This window comes from Apis laboriosa, unplaced genomic scaffold (genome assembly GCF_014066325.1).
Source record: "Apis laboriosa isolate Shangri-la unplaced genomic scaffold, ASM1406632v1 scaffold13_cov153, whole genome shotgun sequence".
Classification (NCBI taxonomy): Eukaryota; Metazoa; Arthropoda; class Insecta; order Hymenoptera; family Apidae; genus Apis; species Apis laboriosa.
In genome coordinates, this window is record NW_025221370.1 from 1,447,691 (window position 1) to 1,471,479 (window position 23,789).

A 23,789-nucleotide genomic window follows, 5' to 3' on the forward strand; every position below is an offset into this window, starting at 1 on the left:
GAGGGAACGACATTATAATTTCATTTTGAATTTAAACTTTTTATTTTTTTGTCTACTTTTAATTAAATCTTTCATAAAACAGTAATTTTAATATTTAAAATAATTTTAAAATAAAGAATACTTATTTAAAAACATATAGAAACATTAGTGTGATTAGTCCTGTATTTTATTATTCAGAATTTTATATTTAAAAAGATATTATTATTCAGTAAACTTAATAATAATAATAATATATATATTTAAAATTACGATCAATAATTTAGGTTGAATTTACTAATACACAAAAAATTATAATAAAGATTTATTTTTTTCATTATTAATTTACAATAACATAATTTGTTACAACATAAAAACATTTATTAAAAAATATTATGTATTTTTTTCTTACATATGCATAGGTTATTATAATTATATTTTTTAATATTTTTGTTATTTTTATAATGACTTGAATAATATAAAAGACTAATATATATAATTATATATCATACAATTAAAATTAATAATCTATGATATCTATATTATAATAAGACATATATAAAGTTGTATTATTTTGAACTAATAAAATATTAAATTTACAAAATTATAAATATCTTTTCATTAATATATAAAATATATAGCAAAGTTCTTACTTATGTGTCGTGTACAATTTAATATTCATTATATTATAAAGTGTTTACAATTTAGTAAAACAAAGAAATAAATAAGTCTATCTATATAATAATCTAATAATAAATTTGAATCAAACATCAAAATAACAATAATCTTCAATTTGCACTTTCACATGCATCAATCCAATCATTGTATACATCTAAAGGTTCTGAAAGTAAATTAATTGTCGTTTGAAAATCTTCTAAACAAACTCTACATGTAATTCTTGCTGTATTTCTTGATTTATCCCTGTAATTAAAAAGAAAAATATTTTAATTTGAGCAATATAAAAATTGGCGGTAAAATTATCATAACATTTTAGCTAACGTACATCTTAACCTCACATGATTTTTCATGATTACAAAATGGACAATTAAATTGCGTGTCTAATGGTTGAATTGCTTTTTTTTTACTTGGTGGTTTTCTTTTACTTTTTCTTCGACCCATTATATAAAAAATATAAAATAAATGTTTTTTATTAAATGTTTTTCATATTTAACATATACTGACTTATACTAAGATTATATCAAGTTTTTATTATTTATGCTATAAAGGCGTCGTGTACAATAAGCGAATACAAGCCTCAACGTTGACTGAAATTCTCAGTTGCGAGGCAAAAGTAATAAAGAGTGGGGGAATTATGGGGGAAACGATGTCCCGTTAAGTGGGAGAAAAAGCTACACAAGTCACGAAGCATAAGTTCGATATTCTTATTTTATATTAACGGAAGTATCATTCTTCTGCAATTCCCCCATTTTGCTATTTTCTTACGTCATTGGCAACCATTTTGTCCCGATATTTGTCAATTTTAATGACACTAAACCGTTTGAAGAAAATTACTAAACTTGTATATATGTAATTATACATTAGTTAATGATTATACATATTTTAAATATGTACTAATACTAACAAAATAATCATATTATAAAAGGTAACCAAATTAATAAATTATTATATATAACAAGTCACACACTTAATATTTAGTTATTATATATGAATAATTAAATATTTTTAATTATTTAAATATTTCAAAATATGCGAGTAAAATAAGATAAGTTATATACGTTTCTATGTAGTATAATTAATACTACAAAAAATATTTTTATATTAATAAATTATTGATGAAATGTCATGAGTACTTTCAATGTGTATCCTTTAAAATATGTAATGATTTTTCATTAATATATGCAATTTATAAAACAAATGTAAAAATAACCTTAATATTGTATAGAAATTTGTTAATACCCTTTCCTTCATCAAGGGAAGCAGAAATTGCTTATCAAGTATTGAGAGTTGATACAGAGCCTTCAAGAAGTAGTATTTCAAAATCTTTGAAATTGGACAATAATTTATTACAAATGTAAATTATATTGTATTTTATATTTATTAATACATATTTAAATATATATGATATATATTTGCACATATTTTAATTTATAATTTTATAATATTTTTTATAGAGAAATTTCTGGAACTGAGGCACGAAAAGTTAGAGTGGCAGTGACATCATTTTTTGATAGTATAATTTTAGTAACAGAAACTATGCAACTTTTTGGTCCACCTGTACCAAATTATGATTATTATTAAGTAAATATTCATTATTTTTAAAAATATTTTTATATTTTTTTATAAAATGGAACATACTCCAGCTCCATATGGACCAAGATCTGTTTATGGATATGCTTTATACATAAGTTCAAATATGTTATTTCTTTTATTTTTGGTATGGGCTGTAATACCAGACCAAATTTTATACGAGTTAGGATTAACATATTGGCCTTCTAAGTACTGGGCTATAGCAATTCCAATTTGGGCTTTAACTGCCCTTGCAATATTTGCATTTATTATTTATCCAGCTATAAACTTGTCTATGACACCAGATATTAATGATATTGCAACTATTACAGATAAATATTCATGTCCAAAAAAAGAAACTATTCCAGATGGTATACCACCTGTGTATGATATTCCAATAACAAAAGTTTGTAGGAAATTGTATTTATCAAAAAAAACAATAAATTAACAATAAATGATATTAAAAATTTTTATATTTTATTCAAAAATATTAAATACATATAAGACACAAGAAAATATAATAATTTACAAAATAAAATTAGATCAATTAGTAAAAATTTTAATATTTTGACAAATATGTTAATAATTTTTTAATAAATATATTATAATATTAATTTTTTATTTTTTATATATTAGTACTTCAGAAATTATTTCGTCATAAGAAATAAGAAACCAATTATATGTACATTTCCTGTATTGCGCAATTTGACAACGAGAATGTTATACAATATAAAGTATACGAACAAATTTTTCATTGTTAATTATTTTTTATATCTAAATTAAAAAATACTATGACAAAAACTGCATTAAAACGTAAAACATACAATCAATATATTGATAATAGAAATGGTTATCAATCTAAAGATACTGAACACGAAATCGTTGATTTAAGAAATAAATTAAAAAATGTAATTGACACAAATACTATATTTTGTAGTTTTGAATTTATGCATGTAGAAAACAATGATTTTTATAAAAAGTAAGTATATTTTTATATTTCATAAAATTCAATATATTTATACTTTTATATATTTCTATATAAATAAAAATTTTGGTTATTAGCTTTTTTATGGAAATGAATAAATATCATCCACTTTTTTATGCACTAACATGGAAACATATGAAAAATGAAATAAAAAACTATTTGTCTTCAGATATGTATAATGTATTTCCCAATAATATACTTTTACATCTTACATCTAATGACTTAACTTGCAATGATGTAAAAATTATACTAAAGAAAACATTAGATCGCGGTATACGTAATATTTTTGTATTAAAGGGTGGTAATTAAACATTATTTGAAAAAGTTATATATAGAATTTTTCATTAATAATAAAAGTTTTTATGTTAATTTAATTTTATAAAAAAAATTCTAGATTCATCAAATCCAAATAGTGAGTTTCCATATGCAGTTGATTTAGTACGTTTTATAAGGAATCAATTTGGTGAAATATTTTGCATTTGTGTTGCTGGTTATCCAGAAATGCATCCAAAATCATTATCTAAAGAAATGGATTTAGTTTATTTGAAAGAAAAAGTACTTACTTTAATTAACAATTACTTACTTTAATAAATACTTACTTACTTTAATAAGTATCATTACTTTATGTATCACTTTATATTAAAATACATTAATTTTTTTTAATTTAAAGGTTGATGCAGGAGCAGATTTTATAATAACACAAATTTTTTTTGAAGCAAACATATTTATTAAATTTGTGAATGATTGTAAGCAAATTGGAATTAATGTTCCAATTATACCAGGTATATTTCCAATTCCAAATTATACGTGTTTTCAAAAAATGGCAAAAATTTGTAATGTTAAAATACCTCAAATTATTTTAAATGATTTGCAATGTATAAAAGACAATGATGAAGAAGTACGTATTTATGGAATAGAATTATTAAAAACTATTATAAAAGATATTATTGCAAGTACAACTACTTGTGGCTTCCATTTTTTCACATTAAATAAGTAATTATTAATTATATTTTATTATTATATAAAAAAATATGAAAATTATTTATTTATATTTATTCATATATTATATAAATTTTAGACCATCGTTATCATCAGACATATGTGATAAACTTGGCATTTTTTATTAATTTTATGAAATAGAAGAAATTCAAGTGATTAAATAATTATATTATAAAGATGAAAAATTATAAACGTTAAAATTTATGTATATATATGTATATATATATATAATGTTAAAAAATATTAGTAGCTTTCTTTATATATATGTGATACTATTTAAATATACTTGTATTTCGCGCTAAAAAAAAACATCGATTACCAATTATTAAAATTCCCTATACTGGAACAATAACACAATATTAAAATATTTAATTTATTGTATAAATAACATTGGAATCTTTATTAAAATTTATTATGTATTCTATTGTTTTTTATTATAAAATCTAAATATTATCTTTTAATATTTTTAAAATAATTATTAAGACTTAAAAAAATTAATTTTAAGATTTCTTATGAATGTAACGTGGCAGATTTATAAGTAAAAATGATCCTTTGAGGACACTTGCTGTTTCACGCATGCGCTGTAGAAATATTCATGACGAACGAACAGAGGAGTTAGTTGAGTTGGGCGCCAGAGCTCCGCGTGGTCACTTGGTGTTGACGATAACAAGCAAGAAAGAAGGATCTATAAACCAGGATATAAAGAACATGGCGTTATTCCGTTTTGGTCCAAAACATTGTTTAGAAATCCAGGTAAATTTATAAATTTATTTCAGATTAAGTAATTTGGATTCACAATATATTTAAGTGATTTCAAAACCACTTTATATCATTTCGGTACAAAATTCGAATAATAAGCAGGTGTTTAACATATTTTATTGTTTCTTGTAATGATGGAGAATTTCAAATAAATAATAATATAAAAATAAATATTTATTATTATTTATTTTTTTCGAAACACAGCAAGATATTAGGTTGTATTTATTGATTGAACAGGTAAAATGTCAGCTATAAAAGCTATATGAGATCAAAGATTTTCTACATATTGAGCAAATATTCACAAACATCTTACGAAGTTCCAATAACGCTATATATTATTTTGAAGCAATATCTTTTGAGCTCTAATGTAAAGCATTTTATTGAATTTAATCATTGCATTCAATACTGATATAAAATATTGTGAAGATTATAAAGTAGGTATATGTATATTGATTAATTATTTAAAAATGTACATCGAATTATATGTGATGTAGGAGTGATATAAGATTTATCTAACTAATAAAAATTGATATTAATTTGAATTTCATTGTGATTACGTAATAAATTTTTAGAAGATATATAATTATTGAATATTATCTAATAAATTATCTCATAAATTATATACCGGATGTATTAATTATTCAGCTTTTATAAGTGATTTTTTAAATGATATAGATAATAATATTATTATATGTATTATTGATTAAATATTTTAATAGTTTTAATTTTTATTAATGAAATTTTACGTGTGAAATACAATATTTTAAAATTTTAATGCAAAGTAAAATTAAAAATTATAATGTTTACATAAATTTAATATTAATTAGTTAAAACATAAAATTATATAATATGATATGTAATAATGAAAAAAAAACAAAATATTAGATTCATTTATTAATACAAAAATTAAAAGAATAGTTTAATGAAAATCAAATCAGTTGATTTCTAGGTATAATTTATCGCCATAATATATTTACCATTCTATTTACATAATCAAACTTTAATACAATCGCCAAACTTAAATTTGGCGATAATATAAATTTATATCAAATTTTATAATTACAAAAATTTGTAAGTAGTATATCTCATAATGTTTAAAAATCTTTTATTTCGACATATTCATTGAGAAGTGCACGACAGTATAATTTCGTAAGATGTGATAATTTTAGAATGAATTCAAGGTTAAAATTTGTATTATTCTCTTTCATATTAATAATTATTTCATAACCTATATTTGATTAATACTTGCTTAGTGATCGAATTTTATATAGCTTGTTATATAGTTTTTTGAATATCATTATATGAACTGATTTTTTTTATTTACTTCTATATATCGTATATTTTATACATCTGATTTATTTCTATGTGTATTAGGATCATTTGAATTCTCTATATTATAATTATAATTTTTAAGTCGATAGCTATATATTTTAATGTATATCTATTGTAACTTTTGGCAGATTTAGAAATTCTATGTCGAGTTACAGATGGTTCATCGATTACCTAATATCATAGATATATGAACATGACCTTGTGATATTAAGTCAGAATCATTTCTTTTTTTCTCTCTCTCTCTCTTTTTTTCTGTAATATACAGAATCATATTTTTAATATTTATATAAGCTAATTTAATTTGTTGATATTTTAAAATAACTTAAAATTTCAAATTAATTTGAATATTCAAATACTTTATAAAATAATTTATTAGCAACGGTATAACAATTAAAAATTGTAAAAGAAAAAGTTAAATTCTATTGAATTCATTTGTTTATTTCATATTTTATACAAAATTCTTATAATTCAATTAAAATTAATTTTTTCATTGCTTCAATAAAAGATATTATGAAATATATTAAAAAAATATAGTGGAATTATTGTTTAATAACTTCGAATTCAAGTGAAGTTAAATAGAAACGTCCAGTTGTCGGCAAAATGATTGAATTTCAGGGTTAATAAAGATTGGATCATGCGTGACACCCTCCTCTCGGTCATTTTAGCGCCATTCGATGATTATATGGCGCGAAATCAATTAGATAATTGTAGTTCACGGGTGTGTTCTATCTGATAATGCCCTTCACAAGCTTAGTTATGTAATCATAATGAGTACTATATAGTCTTTTACATAAATGCAAACAATTAATCAAAGAAATTGTATATCTTTATTTAATTAAGATTAAATTTTATGTTTATACATTTATGCAAATTGATAAGAATATTTTTTGCGAAAATTCCATTGATAGATATTCTATTTTTTTACTCTAATAAAAATTAAAATAGTATATTTTAATAAGTATATGACATAATAGTTAAATTAAGTAATATAATTATAATAAAAAATTTTTCCGAAATATACCAATCAATATTTAATTTGTTTTCTTTGAATTTTCACAAAATTAATTTTATTAATTGTAAAATTCATTCGCAATATATAAGAATAAAATTAAACATCTATGTATGAAGAAATTAAAATTCTTTAGATTATATGATACTTACATACAATGAGGATCAAACAAAAACTTGTTCTTGATAAACTTACGAATGAAAAAAGAAATAAGGCCAAAGATCTTCATTTCGTTGAAATGTGCATTCGCGCATGGAAATTTCCTTTCGGAAAAGCACATTTTTTTGGTATTTATCCAAATATAAATCAACATATATATATATATATATATATATATATATATAAAATTAAAAAAAACATAAAAGAAAAATATAAATATAAAAAGAAAAATTTATTTAATATAATATCATTATGATTTCGGAAACGCTCTATTTTGTTCAAAGTAATGGCAATTTGTTCGTAAATATTGAAATAAAAATTAAAAATTTAAAAATTTACAATTCAATCACGCTATTTAATATTAAATATATTAAATTATATCGACAGAACAATAAACTTGTAGTGTTTAGATAAGATAAAGATAGGGCCTTTCTGTTGAAATATCAATATAAAGAAACCAAGTTATAATCATGATAATGTAATAATGAGTAATGCAATTGACCTGATACCGTTGACGCATGTACCCAAAGTTCAACAATAAAATTGTATATGATCATTCAATGTTCGTTCATTGTCGTATCATATGAATTTTTTGCAATACCACAAATTGTTCATTTATTATATTGAAAACGAAAGGGATTTTGAATTTCTCAAAATTCAAATTTTTAAGAATAATAAATTTTTAAATGTTTTAAATTTTATAATACCGATTCAAAGCGATCGAGATTGTACAATAGTGTTTTGATTAGATTTCTTGAAAGATATCATTGAAATCATAAGCGTCAATACATCGTACAATAAATGATTAAAAAATAAGAAGAATTTAAACGATTATGGGCACAAATAATGTCATTCCGAGTCACATGGTGCAAAATGAATAACGCGCGATCAATGACGTCAAATGTATGAATATATACATATATTACACGTGGGACATAATCCATGTTCATTGCAATAGAATCAATTCACTGATTCGAAATTTGATCGATCTTTGTCATTTTTTTTATTCTTTAAATTACATTTGGAAATGTATATATTAAAAAATATAATTTATATAATTTAGAAAATCATTTTGTTTTTTGTGAAATCTAATTGGTTAAATATCATTATAAAAGGAAAATTCGTTGCCTTATAAGTAGGAAATAATAAATTTATTCGTAATATGTTCAATTATATGCTGTTTTTAATCTTTGTTGTAGATTTAACTAGACGATTGCATAAATCAATTTTGTATTTGTTTTCTGATTAAAATGTAAGAATTAGCTCAGAAACTGGTTTTGTCATTAGCTTTATAGCTTAGGTAATAATTTTATTTAAAGAATAGAAAGAATGGTGATAAAAAATCTTGTGAATCAATTAATATTATATTATACGATTTGAATTTAATATCTACTATTATATTTCATATAATTCATTCTCTTTATTTATTTTTAAAATTTTATATTTATTATCAATGGATTAAATTTTTTTTTTTATTAAAAATGTAATACGTTCTATACATATACATTAAGATATGTACACGCATATCTGAGAAACTGAAGCGGAATCGTGCTTTTTTAATTTGGTAATCCTTAAGTTAAAGTTGAATGTTATAAAATATAAAACAAATATAAAATATAAAATATAAAACAATAAAATTAAATTTGTTTTATAGATTTAACGCATCTAAAATAAAAAGAGAAAAATTCCTCTTTCGTTTAGGATTTTCTAGTCATTAATCATGGAAAGAATGCTTTTTAGATATGTTATATCAATGTATATATACTTCAATAATTTTATATGTTATTAGATGTTCTCTATCAACAATCTATACTATCAGTACTATAAATCAATTTTATATTATAAATTAATACATTTGAATGTCATATATTTGTAAATAATAGCTACATAATATAAAATTATTAAAAACATAATGAATCGATCATTATAAATATTTTTATATTAAAATCACAAGACTATAATTAAGAACAAGATACTATAATTAACGGATCAATATTTTTTCTTTTATATCTTTTTTTATTTATTTATTTTATGATTGTATTACTTTATATTTACATGTAACTATAAAAAATAAATAATTGTGTTAATAATAATAATTATTAAAATGTTTTTCATATTATTCTCTAATTGATCTATCAGATACAAGGAATGCAGTGAAAATGCATCGTTTATGGTGAAAGTTAATTGATTAAGAAAGTTCTTGATTTCTCAATCGACATTAGACTTACAATACGCTTTTCTTGAATTCTTTACAAGTGAATAAGTTTCAATTTTACAATTAATCATTTATATTACAATATTTATTTTCAAGAGAGAAATACACAGATTGAATTAAAATTCATTATTCATTTATTATTAAAAGATTTTTTAATAATAAAAATTTTCAAAAATTTTTTATTTAAATTATCTTTAAATTAGATAATATCACGAATTTTTATTTTTTTCCATTTTAATAAATTTTTACATCTTTCAACAATGAATTCATTGAAATAGTTTTCAGAGGCGTTCTCATTATTAAATAAGCTTTGTAAAGATTGTTGAAGCTTTATAAATGACAATAGAATTATGGTATATCCGATGAATATATTGAATAGAGTTAAATCAATATTTTTTGTCTATTTTCCATTGATATATTTTCCCAATTTTTTTTTAATTTAATTCAATGTTTCATTATTATTAACTCAATTTAATTAATTAATTTTTTCACATATATAATTCTAATGAATAATTTTTTTTTTACTTTCATCAAATGCGTAACATAATTCTCGATCTGACAAACTGATCAATAACGGAGGAATTGGATCGTCGTGGGTTAAATCTCGATCTGATTTGTAACGATATGCACAACGGAAATAAAAGTCACTGTCAATCTGTTCAATTAGTATTTTATTACATCGTTGCGGTTACCATCTGATATCCGTCTTGTATTACATCTTAAGTATATTGTTACTTACTGTTAGTACAATAAATTCTTGGCATATGAATGCAAATCATAACGCATAGCACTTTCTTGCTTTACTTTTTAATTCAAACTTAACAAATGATCCAAAGTTAATTATTTATTGATCGATTGAATCATTTTCAAAAAATATAAATGAAAAAAAAACATTTAATTTTATCACTAACTAGAATAATAAAATATTGAAAATAAAAATAATATAGGTTTTTTACAGTTTAATGTTTCAAATGAGATAATAATTCTTAAAAGCCTTTACGTAAACTTCACATGTCCTTGTGAATTATATATGTAACATGTATGTAACAATTTTTTAACATATTGAATATTGATAGTATTGTAAAGAACACATTCTTGTAGCTTAATTTTTTTATCACGTGTGCATTATGTAGCAAAGGTCAAATTATAGAACACGTGAGTCTTTATTTTTAGTCATTGACCATTTGGAACTCTGGCTATTATCCAAATATATCTGTTCTGAATATATATTTAATAACATTCTAGGTGAACTCTTGCATTCATAAATACAATAAATGATTAAATAATGATCAAAAAAGAATCAATGATATAATTCTAAACTACATACATACGGCATTAACATTTTCAATATTTTTTTTTTTATTTCGTGAGTTCTCATGTTTCTTATATAACAAATTGCTCTTCTTGACTATTTTAAAACTTTGTGATATATATAAATGTATATTTTCTAGAATTACGTGAATACATCCTGACAGTCATTACTCTTTGATAAATGAAATCATTAAACAATACTATTATGTAATAGTTCTAATTTTTGTGTTAAAATTAAACCACACTTTCAACTTGCCATTTTCACTTGCTGATAAATTATTTACTTGTGTATTATAATTGAAAATGTGCATATATATATGTATATGTAATAAACTGAAAATCAATAATAAATTTAATAGAAAGGCTAAGATAATTAACGATTGATATCTATATAGCTATTCAAGTCTCATCTGGAGAATAATCATTCTGATATGATTATTCGCTATTACACTTACAGAAGTCAATTAAGAGGACACCTATTAAAGGATATCACTATGATTATATGATGCAATCATCGTATTTTGAAAAAAATTTTATTTGTTAAAATATCTATATATATATATATATATTTTATATCATATATCATAAACAAGAAAGGACCGATTCAATTTATAATATTGAAAAATCATAATTTAACACGGAAAATAAAAATTCAACAATCTTCATCGGATGTTCCGCTTTACCTTCTCGTGATTACCTCGACCTAATTTCTCATTCATATCGCGAAAATGCGGTCGAATCGATGTTTGCTCTCCGGAGCTTTCAAACATTTACTTTTTCTAGAAATTTTTATGCTTCCTCATAAACAATGAATATTTTGTTCGATGATAAAAAAATCTATAGATCTGAAAATATGCGTAAAAAAAAATATATATATATATTTTTTGATTACATCAAAACATAAATGAATAATTTTAGTTTAGTTATTATCTAACCAGTTTATCGATATTACAATATTATCAGAAATAAAAATATGCTCGTAAAAGAAAAAAATAAAACGAAATTAATTAAAAAAAATTATTGAATATTTTTGCAAATTTTTATGATATTCAATTATGTACATTATTATATAATATTCAATTATGTACAATTATTACATAATCAAATTCAATTATATGTACAATTATTACATAATATTATAATATAATTTTTTTTCCTATTGCCTATATATGATAATAAATTTTAACGCATGACTCTTTAATTTCAAGACAAAGTTTATTACAATTTTTATAATTGTTGATTCTTTTTGAATGCAAGTTAATGTACAATAGATTCTTTGATCTAAAATTAATTTTTGCAAAATATAATTATATAAATAATTAATAAATCACATAAATTTTTTCATGGAAATATAAATTTTTATTCAATAGAAGAATTTTATCTATTCTCTCTATAGAATTATTTAAAATTATTTTAATATTTAAAACTATTTTATAAGTACGAGCATAAAAACAAAAAAAATGAAAATGATATTGAAATTGTAACAAATAAAATAATTTTGCCAACAGTTGTATTTCAATGTTACGAAGTTAGTCCTTCAAGTATATAATTATCAAATAAATATATAATTAAATGCCATTTGTTCTTTTTATGTAATCCGTCAGTTGTTCATGATCGTTTAGTTCATGAAAACTAAAATTTATGCCTTATTTTTTTTATAATATTATTTAATTTATTTAATAATTATTTTTTGTAATTATTATTAATTATTATTTTTAATTAGAAAATAAATTATTTTATATATCAATTTTTATATCTAAAATAATATTTACATTGTTAAATTTATCAGTTATATTTTACCAACACAAATGTACAAAAACAGAAAATATCTCATTAATGTCAGTTACAGCTATACGCTAAAATCTGAAAATTTCTTTTCAAAGGTTCTTTTCTTATAGCTAATTTTTGCATAAGCAATTTTTCACGAAATTTTTTTTCAGATTTAACAGAATTTAAAAAAATTCAAGAAATAATTGTTAGTTAATTTTTTCTTTTTTTACAGAAAATAACTTCAACTGTATTTTTGAGATCGTTGAGCGATAGTTCCACCGACTTAAAAAAAATCTTGGCTGAGAAAATTCCGAAACATCTAGAGGTTGTTAAAAAATTTCGTAAAGAACATGGATCCGCCGTAGTTGGAGAGGTCACTGTGGATATGGTATGTAATCTTATGTAATTCTGTTTGACAAAATTATCAAATATAATAGTATATAATATATTGCAAAAGCGGATTATATGTTAAAATATTACGCTATGTGAAAAACATGATTTTTTTTTTATAATGTCGATACAGATTGATAATAAGAACCATAAAGATAAGCACATATGTCACGTATTTATTATATATTTATTATGTTATTTATTATTATTATTATGTCATCAGCATAAGCTGATTTTTAGGTTGTCAAAAAAATTATAGTTATTTAATAATTATAAAACAAAAACTCGCAATTTTTATATCAATCATGAACTTTATTCTGTAAATATGTAATATCACATTCTAATAATTTTCTAAAAACCATAAATAGATGAAGTTTTTTATGTTTAATAAAATTTAACTGGAAAAATTCTACAACAATATATTAAATATATATATATATTTAAACTTCTTTTTTTATGTTATATTTATACGATAAATATAACATATATATATATATATTTAAACTTCTTTTTTTATATTATATTTATACGATAAATATAAAAGTAATATTTAAATTCAAAATCTGATCATTATATCATAGTTCAGTATGAATGAATATATATATATATTTTCATTCAACTTTGTTATTACATAATATCTTAAATTATTTTAGATGTATGGTGGTATGCGTGGAATTAAAGGCCTTCTATGGGAACCATCAGTCCTAGATCCTGAAGAAGGTATTAGATTCCGAGGAAAATCGATTCCAGAATGTCAGAAGATCTTACCGAAAGCGAAGGATGGTGCAGAACCACTTCCGGAAGGTTTGTTCTGGCTTTTGATCACTGGCGATGTTCCTAGTAATACGCAAGTAGAATCAATATCTAAGGAATGGGCCTCTAGAAGTACCCTGCCTGAACATGTAGTCAAAACTCTAAAAAATTTTCCAAAATCTCTTCATCCTATGACTCAATTTTCTGCCGCTATCACTATTCTGAACAGTGAAAGTGAATTCGTAAAAGCATATAATAAAGGCGTACACAAAAGCAAATATTGGGAATACGTCTATGAAGATATTATGAATCTGATTGCAAAATTACCTTCTGTGGCTGCCACAGTATACAGAAATACTTATAAGGATGGTCAAGTCGCATCTGTCGATTCTGATAAAGATTGGGCTTGGAATTTTTCAAGAATGCTCGGTTATGAAGATCCTCAATTCACTGAACTCCTGCGTTTGTATCTATCGATACACGCTGATCACGAAGGTGGAAACGTATCTGCACATACCACTCATTTAGTCGGTTCAGCATTATCTGATGCTTATTTGTCATTCGCGGCTGGAATGAACGGTTTGGCTGGACCTCTTCATGGTCTCGCAAATCAAGAAGTATTAGTATGGCTAGAAAAAGTACAAAAAGAAATTGGAGATTCTCCTTCTGATGAAAAAGTAGCTGAATTTGTTCGAAATACACTGAAGAAAGGTCAAGTCGTTCCTGGATATGGACATGCCGTACTCAGAAAGACTGATCCTAGATATATATGCCAGAGAGAATTTGCTTTGAAACATTTGCCTGATGATAAATTATTCAAGGTAAATAATTTTGTTTAAAAATATATATTATTTAATGAGTATTCTCTTTTTAATTAATGATAATATTTGGATATTTTTAGCTTGTTAGTCAAGTATTCAAAGTAGTTCCTCCCATTCTTCAAGAAACTGGTAAGGTAAAGAATCCTTGGCCAAATGTAGACGCTCATTCGGGAGTTTTATTGCAATATTATGGAATGAAAGAAATGAACTATTACACCGTCTTATTTGGAGTATCACGTGCTCTTGGTGTTTTATCATCTCTTGTATGGTCTCGTGGTCTTGGTTTCCCAATTGAAAGGCCTAAATCTTTGAGCACCGAACATCTTATGAGATGTATTAGAGCTTAAACATCTTTATTTATAAAAAATCAAAATCATTTAAATCTTTCAAGTTCGTGTCACACCATCATCATGATTTTAAAAATAGAGAAACTGATTTTTTATTTTAATAGAAATATTATTAATGCACAGAAAATTTTTTCGAATTTATTTCGAATTAATTTTAATATAATTTCAAGAAATATATACTATATTATAATTAGTCATATTAAAAAAACGAAAGGTATTAAATCAGAAATCCTCCCGTATAAATTATCTATATTTCAAATATAGACATTTTGAAAAAATATTTCGAATTTTATCACAAAAATATATAATATTGAGACCCTTATTTTTTAATTTCTTTTTTTAATTTTTATTTTTGTGTTTAATATTGTGTAGTAAATACTAATGTGGTAAAATTTTGCAATATAAATTATAAAAATGATCCAATTACAATTTATTCAAAGTGATATAATGCAAAAGTAGTAAATTATTAAAACATTCATTGTAAAAGTTAGTACACTTAGTGAATATTGTTTAAATATTGTAAATTGAACACTGCCAAAAAACAAAAAAATATCAGAATTTTTAAAATATAATTGAATAATAATATGTATGTATTTTTATTATTACTTCATTTAAAAGATATAGTAATAATTAAAAATCGTTTTATTGGCAGAAATTTGCAAAATGTAATTTTTAATAAGCTATGTAAAATAGAAAGTAAATAGGGCTAATAAAATATGTAAAAAAAATTTCAGTGTTAAAGCATCAATTGTTAGTTTCTTTTGGATTTAAAAGCATAGCTCAGTTACATCGAGTTTCGATTAAAAATAAATTAAAAATAAAATGATGACCTAGTGGTAGATCCACTATTATGAGAATGAATGAGTGTGTGCGATACTTTATTTATAACGAACGTGAAAATAAATAGATCTTAAAAAATTATATTTGATTTTTTCTTTACATCTCAAAATAAAAAAATAAACATAAAAAAACAAGTTCATTAAATATTTTAATATTTTATTTATTTCATAACTTAACAAAAAATATGAAGAATTTAAAATAAATTTTATATAAATGATTAAGAAGATTATAAAAATAAAAAAATTAATTTTTTCATTCTAATTCTATTGTTTGAAATATTGTAATTTAAGTAATTATAACTTTAATAATTATATGATACAATAATTATATATAATGTAATTATTAAAATCATAAGTTCAATTAACATTTTTAAATTTTAAATTATATCTAAATTTCCAAACATTATTTATTTATTTATAATTTTAATCAGGAGTAAAAGTGAAATATAATAAAATATATTACAATTTATAAAAATTATAAAACAAAAATATAAAAAATTTACTATCATGTATATAAATTATATTAATTTAAATAATAATAATAATATATATATAATTTTTTTTATATTCATTATATTATATTATAACTCTATATAATTTAATAATAAAAAATGCATATAAAAATATAAAAATAAAAATAAAAATGGTCAAAGGGAATAGAAAATTGTATATTATTATTTATAGTACTTTGTTTACTTCTCATAATTTCAGTCCTTATGTTAATTAACAACTTTATACGCAATTCATATTTATTATACAAGTTAACAATAACTAATTGAAAACAAATATTTTTAAATTTAGTGATTTTTTGAAGTTAGTTCAATCAAAATTGAACCATACAAAAAGATTAAATGTAATATACATTTTTAATTCATATAATGATTTGTTGTAACAAAACAAAAAAATGTATATTATATTTTTAAATTTTTATATAATGGAAATTTTATTAACGACTGCATATACTAATATGTATCTGTATCATAGTTAAGACAATTCTTTATTTCTCAATATGAGAAAATTGCTATTTTATGAAATGTTAAATGTATGATCTCACTCTGGTTTTAGACGGCATTTATCATTCATACAATGATCTTAATAATTTCTAAAATCATATTTTTTATAATGTTATCATTGTTTCAAATTTTTAATAATTATTAAATACTGGAGTATTTATGTAGCTACACAAATCTTAATTAGTATAATCATGAAGTAAATAAAATATGAGATAGTTGCCAATTGAATAGTTAGAGTAATAATATTTAAAAATATTCATAATATATTTGAGAACATCATAAATATTTTTTGTAATGAATTGCATATACAAAACATATCTTTATAAGATATCATTGTATTTTGTATATAAATCAGATTAAATATTTCTAATAAACAACCATCTCATTTGAATTCATGTATCACAGAACAGTTTTCTGCTTCTAAATATTTAATTCAGAGTTGGGCAAAATATAATCTGATAAAAATTGTAATTAATATAAAATCATATTACTAATTAATGATTACCAATTAATCAATAATCATTAATTATAAAATAATAATTAACAATAGTTTTTGAAGCTGATAAAATCAGAAGATAATTAATAATAATTAATAATCATTAATTCGCGAAATGATATACTAAATATTTTTTTAAAAATATCTATATTATTAAATTATATTGTTTTTTAGAGATATATGCTTTACATACAATTTTAATGTAGTTTTTACATTTCTTGTTACATTTTTCTTACATCATTATTTTTTGGAATTTTTATGAAAGAATATATTATTTTATATTATATAAAAAATATTTTTATATAATATATATTCTTTTTGGGATTTTAATCTAATTATTTTAGCAGGAATTTTTTAAATAGTAACATAATAGATATAACCAATTTTCCTAATATTACAAAGATTAAGATATATATCTTGTAAATAAATAGATTATTTGTTCTATTAAATGTTAAAATAATCTTTAATGATCATTAAATGATTACAAATTATTGATTTATGATTACAGATTACAAGTATTGTGCATAATTATCTTATATATAATATTATTATTTGATTAATGATCATAATTATAGTGACTTTTAATAATAAGTTATTTAAAAATCACTTCAAAACAATTAATTATTGCCCAACTCTGGACTGATTGAATAACATTATCTTAAAATTTTTAATGATGTTTGCAATACCAAGCATTAAGAAATGTTTAAATTCTTACATAGAAAGTTGAAAAATATATGATATAATTGATGCTAAATTGAAGTTGACTTTTTACATTTGTATTAATGTGGAGTATAAAAAACTATGTACATTAATATATTCTTGAGAATCGCCAAAAAAATTTTATCCACATATTAGCTGAATAAAATGAATAAATAATTTATCTTTATGTTTATATAAGTATAGGTGGACGGGATCAAGATTAAACTCTTTATTATTTAAATATGCATGCAATATTTTCATTACATTCATTGTTGAATAAAAAATAAAAATTTAATATTATTTAAATTGTAATTTTAATATAATATTTATAGCTATAAATGATATTATATTTAAATTGTAATTTTAATATAATATTTATAGCTATAAATGATATTTATATAATTAATTTGATAGAATAGATTAATTTGGCAGTCTTGTAAAAAATATTAATAATATTTATTTTTTTATAGACTGATAAAAAAATTTTTGCTATAGATATTTCAACAATACTTTTTATAAAAGACTTTCAATATTCTAAATTTTTCTGTTTTCTTATAATATGATGTCTTAAATATATTTTATATAAAGAATAATTAAAATGTTATTTTATTTTTATGTTATAATCATTAATCTTTACATTTTGTATCACATTAATAGATAAGACAAAGTTTACCCGTCCACCATTTAATGTATTAAATGTTTGCAATAATTAATCAGTATATGCAGTTATGCATGAAGCTAGTGTACCATTTGAAAAATGATCATTCATTCTTATATCATTTGTACAATTGTTAGAGTGACACAGTAACTCACAATAAAGATATACTTTACAGTTTAAATATTTTGTTATATTCAAAATCATTCCTCATAATGTACGTCATGTCTTTTTTAAACGACCAACAATCCATTCAAGACCTTGATAAAGCCTAAAATATTACAAATAATTAATAAATTTTTTTCATAAATTAATAAAATTATATCTCTAATAACAAATAAATTCTTCTTTTACCCTTCTCCTGTAAGTGCACAACAGCTTTGTATGTGCCATTGATGTTTCTTAATGGAAGTTAAATCTAATTGTCTAGAGATTTCAGCAGCTGTCATGCTACCTTTTAAATCTTGTTTATTAGCATAAACTAAAACATTAGCTTTACTTAATTCTTCATGATTTAGCATTGAGTATAATTCTTCTCTTATTACACAAAGTCTTTCTCTATCTGTACTATCTATAACCATAATAATAAACTCTGTATTAGTATAATAGGTAGACCATGCAGCTCTTAAACTTTGCTGTCCACCCAAATCCCACATTATGAAATGAATATTTTTCCAAACAACTTCTTCAACATTGGATCCAATAGTTGGTGATGTATGAACAACTTCATTCATTAGGAACTGGTATAATATAGTTGTTTTACCAGCATTATCTAATCCTACCATAACTATTTTATGTTCTGAAAAATAATATAATTTAATTATAATTAAATTGATAAATTATATAATTATAGAATATAATTATATGATTTAAATTACTTTTTTATATGAATCATTTATTTAAATGTTTTAAATATTTTTTTCTAGAATGTGAAAGGAAAATATATGAATAATATATATTAACATATGTTGAAAGTAAAATTAAAGTATAATGAAAATTTTAAAAAGTTTTCAAATATAATAATTACAATATTAACTTACAAAGAATAATTTTATTTATTTCTTTATTCTATCATTATAATTAAACTTTTGATAATTAAAAAAATAAAATATCTGATAATTAATTAAAATTATTTTATTGAAATGAATTTTAACACATAAATAATAAAAACATAATTATGAATTATAATTATTTATAATTCTTATTTATTATTCTTATTAAATTATATTTAAATAAAGTTTAACATTTATGAACTATTTTTATTTATTATCAAAATAAAAAAAAAGCAAATATATAATTCTTATATAATATATATAATAAATAATTATCATTTTTACATATTGTTAAATATGAATCTTTGCAATATTATTATTTATATAATATTATGCACAAAGCTTAATGACACAATATTGTTGTTATATATGCTGAATTTACCTTCATTGCCAAAGAGACTCCACAATTTTGAAAATAATAATCCCATATTGCTTAAAACATTAAATCACTCAGTGTTAATATTTATTTAAACGTATTTCTATATAATCATATATTCTGTAATCTTTTTCTCGATAAAAAAGATATATATATTTGGTTTCAGAAATGGAATATCTCATTGTCAAAGGGTTATGTACACTTTTTTATCAAATTCTTTTTCAACATATTTATGATAAATTCATTATTAATACTTTATAACGTGAATTATATATCTAAGAATTGTTGCAAATTGTTAAAAATACACTAAGGATAACCCAAAAGTGAAAGAAATATACGAAGACCTTCCCTAATCTAATCAAGCAAATCGAGACATGTTGCATTTCCAATTAAAACATTCGTACGTGCGATGCGTCCAATCATTGTTTAGTATTAACCGAAAGTGATGTCAGTCTTGTATATACGTATACTGATTGGGAGTATAAAATTCACAATTGAAGGCGCGTAACATATAAATTTATTTGAAATGGTTAGTTATTGTCACATAATATTAAGATAATCAAGTTGATTTCGCTGAATCATTATCTATATTCTTTTCAAAAAACAAGAGAAATAAAAATAAAAATCTAGAATAAAATCTGTAGGTAACTATAAAAATTTTTAATATTCATCGATAATAAATATTACTATTATTTTTTAAAATAATATTAAATTAAAAAACATTAAATAATATTAAAAATTGAAATTATTGATATAATACAAAATTAATCTAAACTTTGTAATAATAAAAATTTTGTTATATTATATAATAGTTTAATATTTTGATATTTTACAGATTAAACTATTAATATCAAATTTTCAAATAAAAATTATTAATTAATTAATGTAATTAGTTTTATTATTTCTTTATACATCTTTATACATTATGATATTTATAATATAAAATTGCTAATATAATAAAAAATCAAAAAAAAAACTTTTTTCATAAATTAAATTTTTAGTAATGAATTTAATAAAAAGTTGAATATTCCATTAATTATATTACGTTTTTAATATATCTAAATAATGATAAAATTATGAAATTTTCATAACAATGTTCCCAGTGTGTAACAGTGTGCTGACCTTGTTGGGCGTTGCGATTGGCTTACGAAACGTCGGCTGATTTCGAAGTTACTCCAATATGAATGTTCGTTCATTCTTAATCTTCGTGGTAAAGCGTTCGGCCACTTGTTGATTCTTTAAATTATATTACAAAGAAGAAATAATACATCATTTTTGAAAAATTATAATGAGTAAACCGTAAGTATAAGTTTTGTATTATTTTCAATAAATTAAAAATTTAGATTTGTAAAAACTTGATAATTTGATTTATATAATTATTTTTTATTAGAATAAAATTTAATAGATAATCAATAATTAACCAATAATTAATTAATCGATTATTTAAAAAATAAGAAAAGTAGATAGTACAAATAGTACACATATATTGAAAATGAAAATGAAAATTAAAATGAAAATTGAATTAAAAAAAATTTTTTTCTTATCACATTTAGACATTAAAATATATATATTTCTTAGATAATATATTTTTTGTGATATATAATTTAATGAAAAAATATATTTTATATTATAGAAGTGCTGATATTGCCCTTATTGGGTTGGCTGTTATGGGTCAAAATTTGATCCTAAATATGAATGATCATGGATTTGTTGTATGTGCCTACAATCGTACAACAGATAAAGTTAAATCTTTTTTGGAAAATGAAGCCAAAAATACAAAAGTTATTGGTGCATATACATTGAAAGAAATGGTAGACAAATTAAAATCACCAAAAAGAGTAATGCTTTTGGTAAAAGGTAAAGTTCTATTATAAATTTTGTTTTAAAATTATAACTTGACCTTGAGATAAATTATTATTTGTTTTAATTATATATTATTTAAATGTTTATATATAATAATTAATTAATATATAATAATTAAATAATATAGAAATTCAATTCAATTTAAATATTTAATATATAATAAATATAATAAATAATAAATATCTTTAATAATATATATATTATCTTAGCTGGTGCAGCTGTGGATGCATTTATTGAACAATTGATACCTTTATTATCCTCTGGAGATATTATCATTGATGGTGGTAATTCTGAATATCAAGATACTGATAGACGAACTAAAGAGTTAGAAAAAAAAGGAATTTTGTTTGTTGGTAGTGGTGTTAGTGGAGGAGAAGATGGTGCTAGATATGGACCATCTTTGATGCCAGGTGGTAATCCTAAAGCTTGGCCACATATTAAACCCATTTTTCAGGTTTAGTTGAAATATGATTATTTATTTAAAACTTAATTTAAAACTTTAATAATATTAATCTTATCATAGATAAGATTAAATATATATTGATAACAAAATATTTTGTTTTAGTCAATCTGTGCAAAAGTCAATGGAGAACCTTGTTGTGACTGGGTTGGAGAAACAGGTGCAGGACATTTTGTAAAAATGGTACACAATGGCATAGAGTATGGCGATATGCAACTTATTTGTGAAGCATATCACATTATGCGTAATGGTTTAAAACTTAATCCAGAAGAAATGAGTCAAGTGTTTGATGATTGGAATAAAGGAGAACTTGATTCATTTTTAATTGAAATTACTCGAGATATTCTTAAGTACAAGGATGAAAAAGGATATTTATTAGAACAAATTAGGGATACAGCTGGTCAAAAAGGAACTGGAAAATGGACAGCTATTGCAGCATTAGATTATGGAGTACCTGTAACTTTAATAGGAGAATCAGTTTTTTCTAGGTGCCTTTCTGCTTTACAAAGTGAAAGAATAGAAGCAAGTTCAGTATTAAAAGGTCCTGATGCTATATATCAAGGTGACAAAAAACAATTCCTAGAACATTTGAAAAAAGCTCTTTATGCCTCCAAAATTATTTCCTATGCACAAGGTTTTATGCTATTACGGGAGGCTGCAAAAATTCATAACTGGAATTTGAATTATGGTGGTATAGCTCTTATGTGGAGAGGAGGATGTATTATAAGAAGGTACATGTATATATTTATATTGAAATTTAATATTAAATAATAAAAAAATTTTAGTAATAGTATTTTATCATACTTTTATTTTTAGTGTCTTTTTGGGCAATATAAAAGCAGCATTTGAAAAGAATCCAAAACTTTCTAATTTATTATTGGATGATTTCTTTACTAAAGCAATGACAGAATGTCAAGCTAGTGCTAGAATAGTAGTATCCACAGCTGTAACATTAGGCATACCAACTCCAGCATTATCAACTGCTTTAGCTTTTTATGATGGTTATAGAACTGCACGACTTCCAGCAAATTTACTTCAAGCTCAACGAGATTATTTTGGAGCTCATACTTATGAATTACTTGGTCAAGAAGGAAAATTTGTACATACCAATTGGACTGGACATGGTGGAAATGTATCTGCTTCTACATATGATGTTTAATAATTATGATTATAATTTTTAATAACAAAATGTATATATAGTTAATATTATATATGATAAATGTTATTATATATATATATTATATATGATATATGATACATATA

General features: G+C 21.9%; 7 protein-coding genes across 9 annotated transcripts; 5 read left to right on the top strand and 2 right to left on the bottom strand.

Moving 5' to 3' along the window:
• Positions 1–498: 498 nt before the first annotated feature.
• On the bottom strand, positions 499–1,309 carry LOC122721073 (transcription elongation factor 1 homolog). Its single transcript, XM_043948307.1, has 2 exons — positions 980–1,309; positions 499–897 (listed from the first exon to the last, which is right to left on the bottom strand). The coding sequence occupies exons 1-2, from the start codon at positions 1,093–1,095 to the stop codon at positions 765–767; spliced, it is 249 nt and encodes an 82-aa protein (XP_043804242.1). The 5' UTR covers positions 1,096–1,309; the 3' UTR covers positions 499–764.
• A 282-nt stretch (positions 1,310–1,591) lies between these two features.
• Positions 1,592–2,250, top strand: LOC122721072 (EKC/KEOPS complex subunit Lage3). The gene is made up of 3 exons (XM_043948306.1): positions 1,592–1,796; positions 1,880–2,008; positions 2,109–2,250. Exons 1-3 carry the CDS (start codon positions 1,780–1,782, stop codon positions 2,233–2,235), a joined length of 273 nt encoding a protein of 90 aa, XP_043804241.1. The 5' UTR covers positions 1,592–1,779; the 3' UTR covers positions 2,236–2,250.
• A 31-nt stretch (positions 2,251–2,281) lies between these two features.
• On the top strand, positions 2,282–2,690 carry LOC122721071 (phosphatidylinositol N-acetylglucosaminyltransferase subunit P). The gene has a single exon (XM_043948305.1). The coding sequence runs from the start codon at positions 2,282–2,284 to the stop codon at positions 2,669–2,671; it is 390 nt and encodes a 129-aa protein (XP_043804240.1). The 3' UTR covers positions 2,672–2,690.
• A 99-nt stretch (positions 2,691–2,789) lies between these two features.
• LOC122721074 (methylenetetrahydrofolate reductase 1) lies at positions 2,790–4,437 on the top strand. 2 transcript variants are annotated; one of them, XM_043948308.1, is made up of 5 exons: positions 2,790–3,202; positions 3,286–3,509; positions 3,603–3,763; positions 3,879–4,201; positions 4,287–4,437. In XM_043948308.1, exons 1-5 carry the CDS (start codon positions 3,015–3,017, stop codon positions 4,333–4,335), a joined length of 945 nt encoding a protein of 314 aa, XP_043804243.1. In that variant the 5' UTR covers positions 2,790–3,014; the 3' UTR covers positions 4,336–4,437. The 2 variants fall into 2 exon arrangements, with proteins under 2 accessions (XP_043804243.1, XP_043804245.1); XM_043948310.1 differs by having other exon boundaries at positions 3,286–3,506.
• A 368-nt stretch (positions 4,438–4,805) lies between these two features.
• Positions 4,806–15,994, top strand: LOC122720833 (probable citrate synthase 2, mitochondrial). Its single transcript, XM_043947855.1, has 4 exons — positions 4,806–4,960; positions 12,995–13,150; positions 13,806–14,726; positions 14,807–15,994. Exons 1-4 carry the CDS (start codon positions 4,916–4,918, stop codon positions 15,071–15,073), a joined length of 1,389 nt encoding a protein of 462 aa, XP_043803790.1. The 5' UTR covers positions 4,806–4,915; the 3' UTR covers positions 15,074–15,994.
• Positions 15,995–18,608: 2,614 nt separating this feature from the next.
• LOC122720999 (ADP-ribosylation factor-like protein 5B) lies at positions 18,609–20,629 on the bottom strand. Its single transcript, XM_043948167.1, has 3 exons — positions 20,210–20,629; positions 19,130–19,574; positions 18,609–19,046 (listed from the first exon to the last, which is right to left on the bottom strand). The coding sequence occupies exons 1-3, from the start codon at positions 20,253–20,255 to the stop codon at positions 18,998–19,000; spliced, it is 540 nt and encodes a 179-aa protein (XP_043804102.1). The 5' UTR covers positions 20,256–20,629; the 3' UTR covers positions 18,609–18,997.
• Positions 20,630–21,306: 677 nt separating this feature from the next.
• On the top strand, positions 21,307–23,769 carry LOC122720998 (6-phosphogluconate dehydrogenase, decarboxylating). 2 transcript variants are annotated; one of them, XM_043948166.1, is made up of 6 exons: positions 21,307–21,502; positions 21,837–22,060; positions 22,276–22,520; positions 22,632–23,088; positions 23,161–23,257; positions 23,343–23,769. In XM_043948166.1, the coding sequence occupies exons 1-6, from the start codon at positions 21,492–21,494 to the stop codon at positions 23,683–23,685; spliced, it is 1,377 nt and encodes a 458-aa protein (XP_043804101.1). In that variant the 5' UTR covers positions 21,307–21,491; the 3' UTR covers positions 23,686–23,769. The 2 variants fall into 2 exon arrangements, with proteins under 2 accessions (XP_043804101.1, XP_043804100.1); XM_043948165.1 differs by having other exon boundaries at positions 22,632–23,257; positions 23,343–23,765.
• Positions 23,770–23,789: the final 20 nt, after the last annotated feature.